The following is a 10754-nucleotide window of genomic DNA, read 5'->3' as shown; positions in this document are numbered from 1 at the left end:
TTTTCGGGCAGGTTTTGGGGTATTTTCGGGCAGGTTTTGGGGTATTTTCGGGCAGGTTTTGGGGCATTTTCGGGCAGGTTTTGGGGCTGTTTCGGGCAGGTTTTGGGGCTGTTTTGGGCAGGTTTTGGGGCTGTTTCGGGCAGGTTTTGGGGCTGTTTCGGGCAGGTTTTGGGGCTGTTTTGGGCAGGTTTTGGGGATATTTTTGGGCAGGTTTTGGGGTATTTTCAGGCAGGTTTTGGGGTATTTTCAGGCAGGTTTTGGGGCTGTTTCGGGCAGGTTTTGGGGGATTTCCAGGCAGGTTTGGGGCTGTGGGACCTGGTAGAGCTGGCCCATGGTGGCGCTGGTGGGGGGGATGACGTTGTTGACGAAGAAGAACAAAGCGTCCTCGGCCCGCAGGTGGATCCGCTTGCGGATCAGGAAATAGAACTGCCCCACTGCAGAGACCAAAAACAGCCAAAAATCAGTGAAAAAATCAGTGAAAAACCCCAAAATCATCCCCAAAATCTGAACAGAGCATCCCCAGCCCGCAGGTGGATCCGCTTGCGGATCAGGAAATAGAACTGCCCCACTGCAGACACCGAAATTCAGTGAAAAATCAGTGAAAAACCCCAAAATCAGCCAAAAAAAAACCCTAAAATCATCCCAAAAAACCCAAAATCACCCCAAAAACACCAAAATCATCCAAAAAAAACCCCAAAATCATCCCAAAACACCCCAAAATCAGCCCAAAAAAACCCAAAATCACCCCAAAAGTTCCCAAAATCGACCCAAAAAAACCCCAAAATCCGCCCAAAAAATACCCAAAATCCACCCAAAAAACCCCAACATCGGCCAAAAAAAATCCAAAATCGACCCTAAAAACCCCAAAATCGGCCAAACCCCCCAAATTCCCCCCAAAACCCCAGAATTCCCCCCAAAATAACCCAAAAAACCCCAAATTGTACTGAAAAACTCCCAAAAATCCACAAGAAAAAACCCAAAAAAACCCCAAAAAATTCCCAAAAAAAAACCCCAAAAAATTCACAAAATTCCCAAATTCCCCCCAAAAAACCCCAAAAAATTCCCCCCCCAAAAAACCCCAAGTTGTACTGAAAAACTCCCAAAAATCCACCAAAAAAACCCCAAAAATTCCCAAAAAAACCCAAAAAATTTCCCCAAAAAAACCCCAAAAATTCCCCAAAAAACCCAAAAAATTCCCAAAATTCCCCCCCAAAAAACCCAAAAAATCCCCCCAAAAAACCCACCCAAATTGTACTGAAAAACTCCCAAAATTCCACCAAAAAAAACCCCAAAATTCCCAAAAAACCCCCAAAAATTCCCAAATTCCCCAAATTCCCCCCAAAAAACCCAAATTGTACTGAAAAACTCCCAAAAATCCACCAAAAAAAACCCCAAAATTCCCAAAAAAAAACCCCCAAAAAATTCCCAAATTCCCAAATCCCCCCAAAAAAAAACCAAATTCCCCCCAAAAAACCCAAATTGTACTGAAAAACTCCCAAAAATCCACCAAAAAAACCCCAAAATTCCCAAAAAAACCCAAAAATTCCCCAAAAAAACCCCAAAAAATTCCCAAAATTCCCAAATTCCCAAAAATTCCCCCAATCCCCCACGCGGGCGCGGCCCCACCTGTGAGGTCGGAGGGCACCAGGTATTTCTTCTTGTCCAGGTCCCCAATGCGAGCCTTGGGCGCCTTTTCCACGATCACCTGGGGGAGAATTCCTCAAACACGGGGAAAGCCGGGAATTTGGGGGGAAAAATTCCTTAAAAATGGGGAAAGCCGGGAATTTGGGGGGAAAAATTCCTCAAAAATGGGGAAAGCCGGGAATTTGGGGAAATGCGGGAATTTGGGGGGGAAATTCCTTAAAAACGGGGGGAAAAATCCGGGAATTTGGGGGGAAATGCGGGAATTTGGGGGGAAAAGTCGGGGAATTTGGGGGGAAAAAAATTCCTCAAAAATGGGGAAATCCGGGAATTTGGGGAAATCTGGGAATCTGGGGGGGGAAATCCGGGAATTTGGGGGGGGAAATCCGGGAATTTGGGGGGAAAAGTTGGGGAATTTGGGGGGAAATCCGGGAATGTGGGGGGGAAATCGGGGAATTTGGGGAAATCCGGGAATGTGGGGGGGAAATGCGGGAATTTGGGGGGAAATTCCTTCAAAATGGGGGGGAAAATCAGGGAATTTGGGGGGAAATCGGGGAATTTGGGGGGAAATCCGGGAATTTGGGGAAATCTGGGAATCTGGGGGGAAATTCCTTCAAAATGGGGGGGAAAATCCGGGAATTTGGGGGGAAATCCGGGAATGTGGGGGGAAATTCCTTAAAAACTAGTGGAAAAATTCCTGGAATTTGGGGGGAAAATTCCTTAAAAACATGGGGGAAAATCCGGGAATTTGGGGAAATCCAGGAATTTGGGGGAAAATTCCTTCAAAACGGGGTGGAAAATCCTGGAATTTGGATGGGAAAATTCCTTAAAAATGGGGGGAAATCCGGGAATTTGGGGGGGAAATTCCTTCAAAATGGGGTGAAAAAAATCCGGGAATTTGGGGGGGGGGAAATTCCTGGAATTTGTGGGGAAAAATGGGAATTTGGGAGAAAAAATATCCTTGAATTGGGAGAAAAAAAATCCTGGAATTTGTGGGAAAAAATGGGAATGGGGGGGGGAATTCCTTAAATTTGGGGGCGAAAATGGGAATTTTGGGGGGAAATTCCTTAAAATTGAGGGCAAAGCACCTGAATTTTACCCAAAAAGCCCAAAAATTGAGGGAAATGCCCCCAAATTGGGGAGGGGAAGGGAAACCCCAAAGGGATCCCCCAGAATTTGGGAATGTTGGGGTTCCTGGGTGGAATTTGGGGTTTCCTGGAGGGAATTTCGGGGTTCCTGTGGGGATTTTAGGGTTCACAGACTGAATTTTGGGGATCTTGGGTGGAATTTGGGGGTTCCCGGTGGAATTTTGGGGTTCCCAGGCTGAATTTGGGGTTCCCGTGTGGAATTTGGGGTTCCCAGGCTGAATTTTGGGGTTCCCAGTGGGATTTTGGGGGTTCCCGGGTGGATTTTGGGGACCCCAGGTGGAATTTTGGGGACCCCAGGATAATTTTAGGGTTCCCAGATGGAATTTTGGGGTCCAATTTTGGGGTTCCCAGGATAATTTTAGACTTCCCAGGTGGAATTTTGGGGTTCCCAGGGGGATTTTAGGGTTCCGAGGGTGAATTTTGGGGTTCCCGGGTGGAATTTTGGGGTTCCCAGGGTGAATTTTGAGGACCCCAGGTGGAATTTTGGGGACCAAAGGATAATTTTAGGGTTCCCGGATGGAATTTTGGGGTTCCTGGGTGGATTTTGGGGTTTCCAGGGGGAATTTTGGGGTTCTTGGGTGGAATTTTGGGGTTCCCAGGGTGAATTTTGGGGTTCCCAATGGGATTTTGGGGTTCCCGTGAGGATTTTGAGGTTCCCAGAATGAATTTTGGGGTTCTTGGGTGGAATTTTGAGGACCCCAGGTGGAATTTTGGTGCTCCCAGGATAATTTTAGGGTTCCTGGATGGAATTTTGGGGTTCCTGGAGGGAATTTTGGGTTCCCGGATGGAATTCCGGGGTTCCCGAGGTGAATTTTGGGGTCCCAGGCTGAATTCCGGGGATTTTGGCATTCCCAGAGGGAATTTCGGGGTTCTCAGAGTAAATTTCGGTGTTCCCGTGTAGAATTTCGGGGTTCCGGGGAGGATTTTGGGGTTCCCGGGGTGATTTTGGGTCCCCGGGTGGAATTCCGGGGTTCCCGGGGTGAATCCCGGGATTCCCGGGGTGAATTTCGGGGTTCCCGTGTGGAATTCCGGGCTCCCCGGGGTGAATCCCGAGCTCCCGGCGCTCCCGCAGCCGCGGCCCTCACCGGCACTCGGTCCGGGTACTTCTTCCGGATCTTCTCGCCCTCGCAGCGACGCTTCTCGAACGGATGCTCCTCCTTGTACAGGAACTTCATGGCCGGGCCGGGCCGGGGGCCGGGGCCGGGGCCTGACGGGGCCGGGGCCTGACGGGGCCGGGCCGGGACCGGGACCGGGACCGGGACCGGGCCTGCACCGGAGCGTCGGGCGCGCGCAGGGATACGGGCCCGCCCCCGCCGCGCCTGCGCAAGCGGCGTACGGCACGCCAGCAGCGTAAGGAGCGCCCGCGGACGGTAACGGAGCGGCGCTGCGCAAATGGCGTACGGGAATGGGGCGTGCCCTCAGCGCTGCGCAAATGGCGTAAGGGAACGGGGAGCGCCCTCAGCGCTGCGCAAATGGCGTACGGGAACGGGGAGCGCCCTCAGCGCTGCGCAAATGGCGTACGGGAACGGGGAGCGCCCTCAGCGCTGCGCAAATGGCGTAAGGGGCTCGCCCTCAGCTCTACGGCTCGTTCCAGTTCCTCCCAGTTCCTCCCAGTTCCTCCCAGTGCCTTCCTAAGGCCTCCCAGGCCTTTCCCAGTTCAGCCCAGTTCGCTCCCAGTTGCTCGGAGTGGCCACGCCGGTGCCCACAGCGCTGCGCAGGTGGCGTAAGGGCCCTGCCCACAGCGCTACGCAAACTGCGCACGGCTCATCCCAGTTCCTCCCAGTCCGTCCCAGTCCCTTCCTGAGGCTTCCCGGGCCTGCCGCAGTTCCTCCCAGTGCCGGGAACGGGGAGGGGTCCCGGGAACGGGGAGGGGTCCCGGGAAGCCGGGGCGGCGCCGGGAAAGCCCCGGGCGGAGGCGCGGAAGGATCCGGGCGGTGCTGCGGCCCTCATGTGACTGACGTCATGTGACTGACGTCACCGCGCGGGGAGGATCACGTGGCAGGAGGGAATAAACACGGTGCACGTGATGTAAAAGGGGCGTGGCCAAGGCGGGACGGGCGGAACCATTGGGGGAGAACTGGGGGGGGGATCCGGGCGAATCCATCCCAGTTCCCTCCAGACCCCTCCCAGTCCATCCCAGTCCCTCCCAGTCCATCCCAGTCCATTCCCAGTGCTCCCAGTTCCCTCCCAGTCCAGCCACAAACGAGTCCCGAGCGCTCCCATTTCGGGAAAACCCAAACATTTATTTTCTCCCCCTTCCCAAAAAACCCGGGAAAGAGCACAGGGAATTCGGGATCATCCCAAAATTCGGGATCCCCCCCCCACCCCCCACAAAAATTGGGAATTCCCGGGAAATTTGGGATTTCCCATCCCCCCCAAAAAAATGGGAATTCCTGGGAAATTTGGGATTTCCCACCCCCCCAAAAAATGGGAATTCCTGGGAAATTTGGGATTTCCCACCCCCCCAAAAAATTGGGAATTCCCGGGAAATTTGGGATTTCCCACCCCCCAAAATTCGGGAATTTGGGGTCTCACCCCAAGGAATTTTGGACCCTCCCAGGATTTGGGGCCCCCTCGGGAATTTGGGCCCCCCCCTGGGGATTTTGGGGCCCCCTCGGGAATTTTGGACCCCCCCAAAATTGGGGAATTTCCCCCCCCCCCCCCGCTCCGGGCCCCTCAGCCCGCCCGTCCCAGTAAGACCAGTGGCACCAGTAAGGGGTTCAGGGGGGGGCACTGGGCGGGCTCGGGGCTCTGGGGGGGCCCCGCCGGGGCTGGGGGGGCGCTCAGGGACCCCCAGAGCCCCCGCAGGTGCCGCCGGAGCCCCCCCAGCCCCCCCAGCCCCCCCAGTGCTCCCAGTTCGGCCGGCAGCGCTCCCAGTAAGGACAGAACCACCGCGGCCTCTGCGGGGGGGGAAACGGGGTCAGCACCTCCCAGTTTGGGACTGGGAACCCCAACAATGGGACTGGGAACCCCAGTTTGGGACTGGGAGCCCCAAAGTAGGACTGGGATTGGCCCAGTTTGAACTGGGACCCCCCAATGTGGGACTGGGACCTCCCCAGTTTGGGACTGGGAACCCCAAATTTGAACTGGGATCCCCAAAATGGGACTGGGAACCCCCAGTTTGGGACCGGGACCCTCCCAGTAAGGACAGAACCACCGCGGCCTCTGCGGGGGGGGGGAAACGGGGTCAGCACCTCCCAGTTTGGGACTGGGAACCCCAACAATGGGACTGGGACCCCCAAAGTGGGACTGGGACCTCCCCAGTTTGGGACTGGGATTGGCCCAGTTTGGACTGGGAACCCCAAATTTGAACTGGGACCTCCCCAGTTTGGGACTGGGACCCCCAAAAATGGGACTGGGACCTCCCCAGTTTGGGACTGGGATTGGGCCAGTTTGGGACTGGGAACCCCCCCCCCAAATTTTGCTCCTCCCCCACATTCCCCCCCCCCATTTTTTTTTTGGGACCTGCCCAAGCTCCCCCCACTCCTTAAAATTTGGAACCTCCCAAATTTTTGGGGTATCCCCCATAATTTTTGGGACCCTCCCAGTTCTGCCCCCCCCCCCCCCAATTTTTGGAGACCCCCCCTCAATTCCCACCCCCGTTTCCCCCAAAAATTTCTCCCTTCCCCCCAATTTTTGGGATTTCCCCCTCCCCCCCCCAAATTTTTGTTCTCCCTCCCAAATTTTTGGGATCCCCCCCCCAGATTTTTGGGATTTCCCCAGAATTTTTAGGATCTCCCCCCAATTTTGGGGATTTCCACCAAATTTTTGGGATTTCCACCCCAGTTTTTGGGATTTCCCCACAATTTTTGGGATTTCCCCACAATTTTTGGGATTTCCCCGCAGTTTTTGGGATTTCCCCCAAATTTTTGGGATTTCCCCCCAATCTTTGGGGACCCCCCTCAATTCCCACCCCCTTTTCCCCCCAAAAATTTCCCCCCTTACCCCCAAATTTTGGGATTTCCCCTCCCAGTTTTTGGTATCTCCCCCCAATTTTTGGGATTCCCCCCCCCCCAATTTTTGTGATTTCCCCAAAATTTTTAGGATCTCCCCCGAATTTTTAGGATTTCCCCAAAATTTTTGGGATCTCCCCCCAATTTTTGGGATCTCCCCCCAATTTTTGGGATCTCCCCCCAATTTTTGGGATTCCCCCCTCCAATTTTTGGGATTTCCCCCCCACCAAATTTTTGTTCTCCCTCCCAAATTTTGGGGATTTCCCCCCCCCAGATTTGGGGGTGTCCCCCCCCCCTCACCTGCGGGGGGCAGGGGGGGCCCCTCCCCCCCCGCGCTGATCCGCGCCAGGAACTCGTAAATCCTCCCAAAATCCACCTGCAGCCCCCCCCGGCTTTGGGGTGACCCCGAATTTTGGGGGGTCCCCACCTCGGGGGGGGTCCCCGAATTTTGGGAAGGCTCCAAATGTGGGGGGGTCCCCGAATTTTGGGGGGGTCTGGAGTGGTCGAGGGTCAGGGGCTCCGTGGCCGCCAGCGTCAGCACCTGGGGGGGGTTGGGGGATTTTAGGGGATTTTTTTTGGGGGGGGGTTCACCCCAAATTTGGGGTGGGGGGATTTGGGGGATTCCTCCCCCCCCCTCCCGAACCCCAAAACCCCCCCGGGCCCCCCCCTCACCTGGGAGAAGGCGGCTCTGGGGGGTCCCTCCAGGACCCCTCCCACGAGGGTCTCAGCCAGGTCCTGCCACACCTGGGGACCCCAAAAATCGGCGTTGGAACCCAAAAATCGGCCCTAGAACCCCCAAAATCAGCATTGGAACCCCAAAAAATCGGCCCTAGAACCCCGAAAATCGGCACTGGAACCCCAAAAATCGGCATTGGAACCCCAAAAAATCGGCCCTAGAACCCCAAAAATCGGCATTGGAACCCCAAAACTCAGCCCTAGAACCCCAAAAATCGGCGTTGGAACCCCAAAAATCGGCGTTGGAGCCCCAAAAATCGGCACTGGAACCCCAAAATCAGCCCTGGAACCCCAAAAAATCGGCCCTGGAACCCCGAAATCTGCCCTGAACCCCCCAAAAAGCGGCCCTGGAACCCCGAAATCAGCACTGGAACCCCAAAATCAGCTCTGAACCCCCCCAAAAATCGGCACTGGCACCCCCAAATCAGCACTGGAACCCCAAAAATCGGCGTTGGAACCCCAAAAATCGGCACTGGAACCCCAAAATCTGCCCTGAACCCCCCAAAAATCGGCCCTGAAACCCCAAAAATCGTCACTGGAACCCCAAAATCAGCTCTAAACCCCCCAAAAATCAGCCCTGGAACCCCAAAAATCAGCCCTGGAACCCCAAAAATCGGCACTGGCACCCCAAAAACAGCGCTGGTACCCCAAAAATCGGCACTGGAACACCAAAAATCAGCCCTGGAACCCAAAAAAATCGGCATTGGAACTCCAAAATCAGCTCTGAACCCCCCCAAAATCAGCACTGGAACCCCAAAAATCGGCACTAGCACCCCAAAATCAACCCAGGGACTGCAAAAAAAGCCCTGGGACCCAAAAAAATCAACCCAGACAATCCAAAAATTGGTTCAGGAACCCCCAAAATCTGCCTGGAAACCCCAAAAAACAACCCGAGAACCCCAAAAATTGGGTTGGGAACCCCAAAAATCGGTTTGGGAACCTCAATTCCCCCCAAAATCCCCCAAATCCTGGATGGAGGAGCAGATCCGGCTCCAGAATTCCAGAAAATTCCCAAATTCCCAGCTCAGGACCCCCCAAAATCTGCCTGGATACTCCAAAACCTGAGTTGGGAACCCCAAAAATCGGTTTGGGAACCCCAAAAATTGAGTTGGGAACCTCAAATAACCCCAAAATTTCCCCAGGACCCCCCCAAAATCCCCCAAATCCCGGATTGGGGAGCAGATCCGGCTCCGGAATTCCAGAAAATTCCCAAATTCCCAGCCCAGGACCCCCCAAAATCTGCCTGGGAACCCCAAAAACTGAGTTGGGAACCCCAAAAACCAACCCGAGAACCCCAAAAATCGGTTTGGGAACCTCAATTCCCCCCAAAATCCCTCAAATCCCAGATGGGGGAGCAGATCCGGCTCCAGAATTCCAGAAAATTCCCGAATTCCCAGCTCAGGACCCCCCCAAATCTGCCTGGACACCCCAAAAACCAACCCGAGAACCCCAAAAATGGAGTTGGGAACCTCAATTCCCCCCAAAATCCCCCAAATCCCAGATGGAGGAGCAGATCCAGCTCTGGAATTCCAGAAAATTCCCGAATTCCCAGCCCAGGACCCCCCCAGAATCCCCCCAAAACCTGGATGGGGGCGCGGACGCGGCGCTGGAATCGCAGAAAGTTCCGGAATTTCGAGGTCAGGGCCTCGCGGGCCGCCCGGCCCCGCAGCCGCACCAGCAGCGCCCGGATCTGCCAAAATTGGGGCAAATTCGGCATTTTTGGGGCTCCCCAAAATCTGGGGGGAGGGGTGGCAACCCCAAAGTTTTGGGCGTTTTCCCAAAAATTCTCCCCAGAAATATTTGGGATTCTCGAGCCCTGTAAAATTCCACCCCCCCCCCACGACATCAAAAATTTGGGGACTTAAAAATAAAAATTCTCCTCAGAATCTCCAAAAAAATTTGGGGATCCCAAAAATTCCTCTGAAAAATCCCCCTAAAGGGGGTCCTGGGGGGGATTTTGGGGTCCCTGAGGGGAAATTTGGGCGGTTTTGGGGTCTCTGAGGGGCATTTTGGGGTCACCATGGGGGATTTTAGGGGTCCTTGAGGGGAATTTGGGGTCTCTGAGGGGAATTTGGGGATCCCTGGGCGGGAAATTTGGGGTATCCGACGGGAATTTGGGGTCTCTGACGAATTTGAGGATCCCTGAGAGGAAATTTTGGGTCCCCATGGGGGATTTTGGGGGTCTCTGAGGGAGGAATTTGGGGGTTCTCTGAGGGGAATTTGGGGTCTTTTGAGGGGAATTTTGGGGTCTCTGAGGGGAAATTTTGGGCCCCCATGGGGGAATTAGGGGGTCTTTGAGGGCGGAAATTTGGGGGTTCTCTGAGGGGAACTTGGGGATCCCTGAGGGGGAAATTTGGGGGTTCTGAGGGAGAAATTTGGGGGTCTCTAAGAGTGGAATTTGGGGTTTCTAAGGGAGGAATTTTAGGGGTCTCTGAGGCGAATTTGGGTCTTTTGAGGGGAATTTTGGGGTCTCTGAGGGGAATTTGGGGATCCCTGAGGGCGAAATGTGGGGGTCTCTGAGGGAGGAATTTGGGGGATTCCTGAGGGGAAATTTTGGGTCCCCATGGGGGAATTTGGGGGTCTCTGAGGGGAATTTGGGGGTCTCTGAAGAAGAAATTTTGGGGTCTCTGGAGAGGAAATTTTGGGGATTCTGGAGAGGAAATTTTGGGGTCTCTGAGGGAGAATTTGGGGGGATCCGAGGGGGGAATTTGGGGGTATTCGATGGGGGAATTTTGAGGTCTCTGAAGGGGATTTTGGGGGGCGGTCTCTGAGCGGAATTTGGGGACGCCTGACGGGGGAATTTCGGGGACTCTTAAGGAGAATTTTAGGGTCTCTGAGGAGGCGATTTTGGGGATCCTCGGAAGGTCCGCGACCCTTTCAGGCGCCCCGAGGGTCCCTCGGGGGTCTCCTGGGGTTGCCCCCCGCCCTCCCTCCCTCCCTCGCTCCCTCCCCACCTCCTCCTCGCTCCTGCGGGGCAGCCGCTCCCTCAGCGCCGCCGCCAGCCGCTGCTCGGGGAGGCCGCGCTGAGCCTCGGCCCGCAGCGCCTCCAGCAGCGCCCGCTTCTCCCGCAGCCCCCACGGGCCCCGCTGCGGCCGCTCGGGGCTCGGCGAGAGCCTCAAGAACCGCGCCGGGATCAGGCGGGGCCGCCGCGGCGGCTTCATGGCGGCGGCTCCGTCATGGCGGCGGCTTCGCCCTCACGGCGCCAACATGGCGGCCGCGTCTTCTTGGCGCGCTTTTTGTGACGTCACAAACCGGCGACACCCCCCCCCGCCTCTAC

General features: G+C 55.3%; 2 protein-coding genes across 6 annotated transcripts in view; both read right to left on the bottom strand.

Moving 5' to 3' along the window:
* GABARAP (GABA type A receptor-associated protein) overlaps window positions 1–4711 on the bottom strand; it is a 7093-nt gene extending 2382 nt beyond the window's left edge. The window contains exons 1-3 of the mRNA XM_053968591.1: window positions 3875–4711; window positions 1627–1705; window positions 316–434 (exon numbers count right to left, since the gene is read on the bottom strand). Coding sequence (XP_053824566.1) covers window positions 316–434; window positions 1627–1705; window positions 3875–3964 — 288 coding nt within the window. The 5' untranslated portion in view covers window positions 3965–4711. The remainder of the gene's footprint in view (window positions 1–315; window positions 435–1626; window positions 1706–3874) is intronic.
* Window positions 4712–5011: 300 nt separating this feature from the next.
* SNAPC2 (small nuclear RNA activating complex polypeptide 2) lies at window positions 5012–10727 on the bottom strand. Of its 5 annotated transcripts, none has more exons than XM_053968586.1 (5): window positions 10432–10727; window positions 9060–9167; window positions 7415–7528; window positions 7043–7283; window positions 5012–5689 (listed from the first exon to the last, which is right to left on the bottom strand). In XM_053968586.1, the coding sequence occupies exons 1-5, from the start codon at window positions 10636–10638 to the stop codon at window positions 5466–5468; spliced, it is 894 nt and encodes a 297-aa protein (XP_053824561.1). In that variant the 5' UTR covers window positions 10639–10727; the 3' UTR covers window positions 5012–5465. The 5 variants fall into 5 exon arrangements, with proteins under 5 accessions (XP_053824561.1, XP_053824563.1, XP_053824560.1 ...); XM_053968588.1 differs by having other exon boundaries at window positions 7415–7486; XM_053968585.1 differs by lacking the exon at window positions 5012–5689 and adding an exon at window positions 5696–5954.
* Between the last annotated feature and the right edge of the window lie 27 nt (window positions 10728–10754).

Source organism: Vidua chalybeata, chromosome 36, assembly GCF_026979565.1.
Source record: "Vidua chalybeata isolate OUT-0048 chromosome 36, bVidCha1 merged haplotype, whole genome shotgun sequence".
Taxonomy (NCBI): Eukaryota; Metazoa; Chordata; class Aves; order Passeriformes; family Viduidae; genus Vidua; species Vidua chalybeata.
The sequence above is the reverse complement of the archived record's forward strand: the minus strand, read 5'-3'. Positions and strand labels throughout refer to the sequence as shown.

Coding starts and splice junctions, on each gene's coding strand:
- SNAPC2 (XM_053968585.1), bottom strand. CDS start 10,638: ATGAAGCCGCCGCGGCGGCCCCGCCTGATCCCGGCGCGGTTCTTGAGG. Junction 9,168..10,431: donor CCCGCAGGAGCGAGGAGGAG/GTGGGGAGGGAG, acceptor CAATTTTGGCAG/ATCCGGGCGCTGCTGGTGCG. Junction 5,955..7,042: donor GCCCCCCCTGCCCCCCGCAG/GTGAGGGGGGGG, acceptor CCCCCCCCGCAG/AGGCCGCGGTGGTTCTGTCC.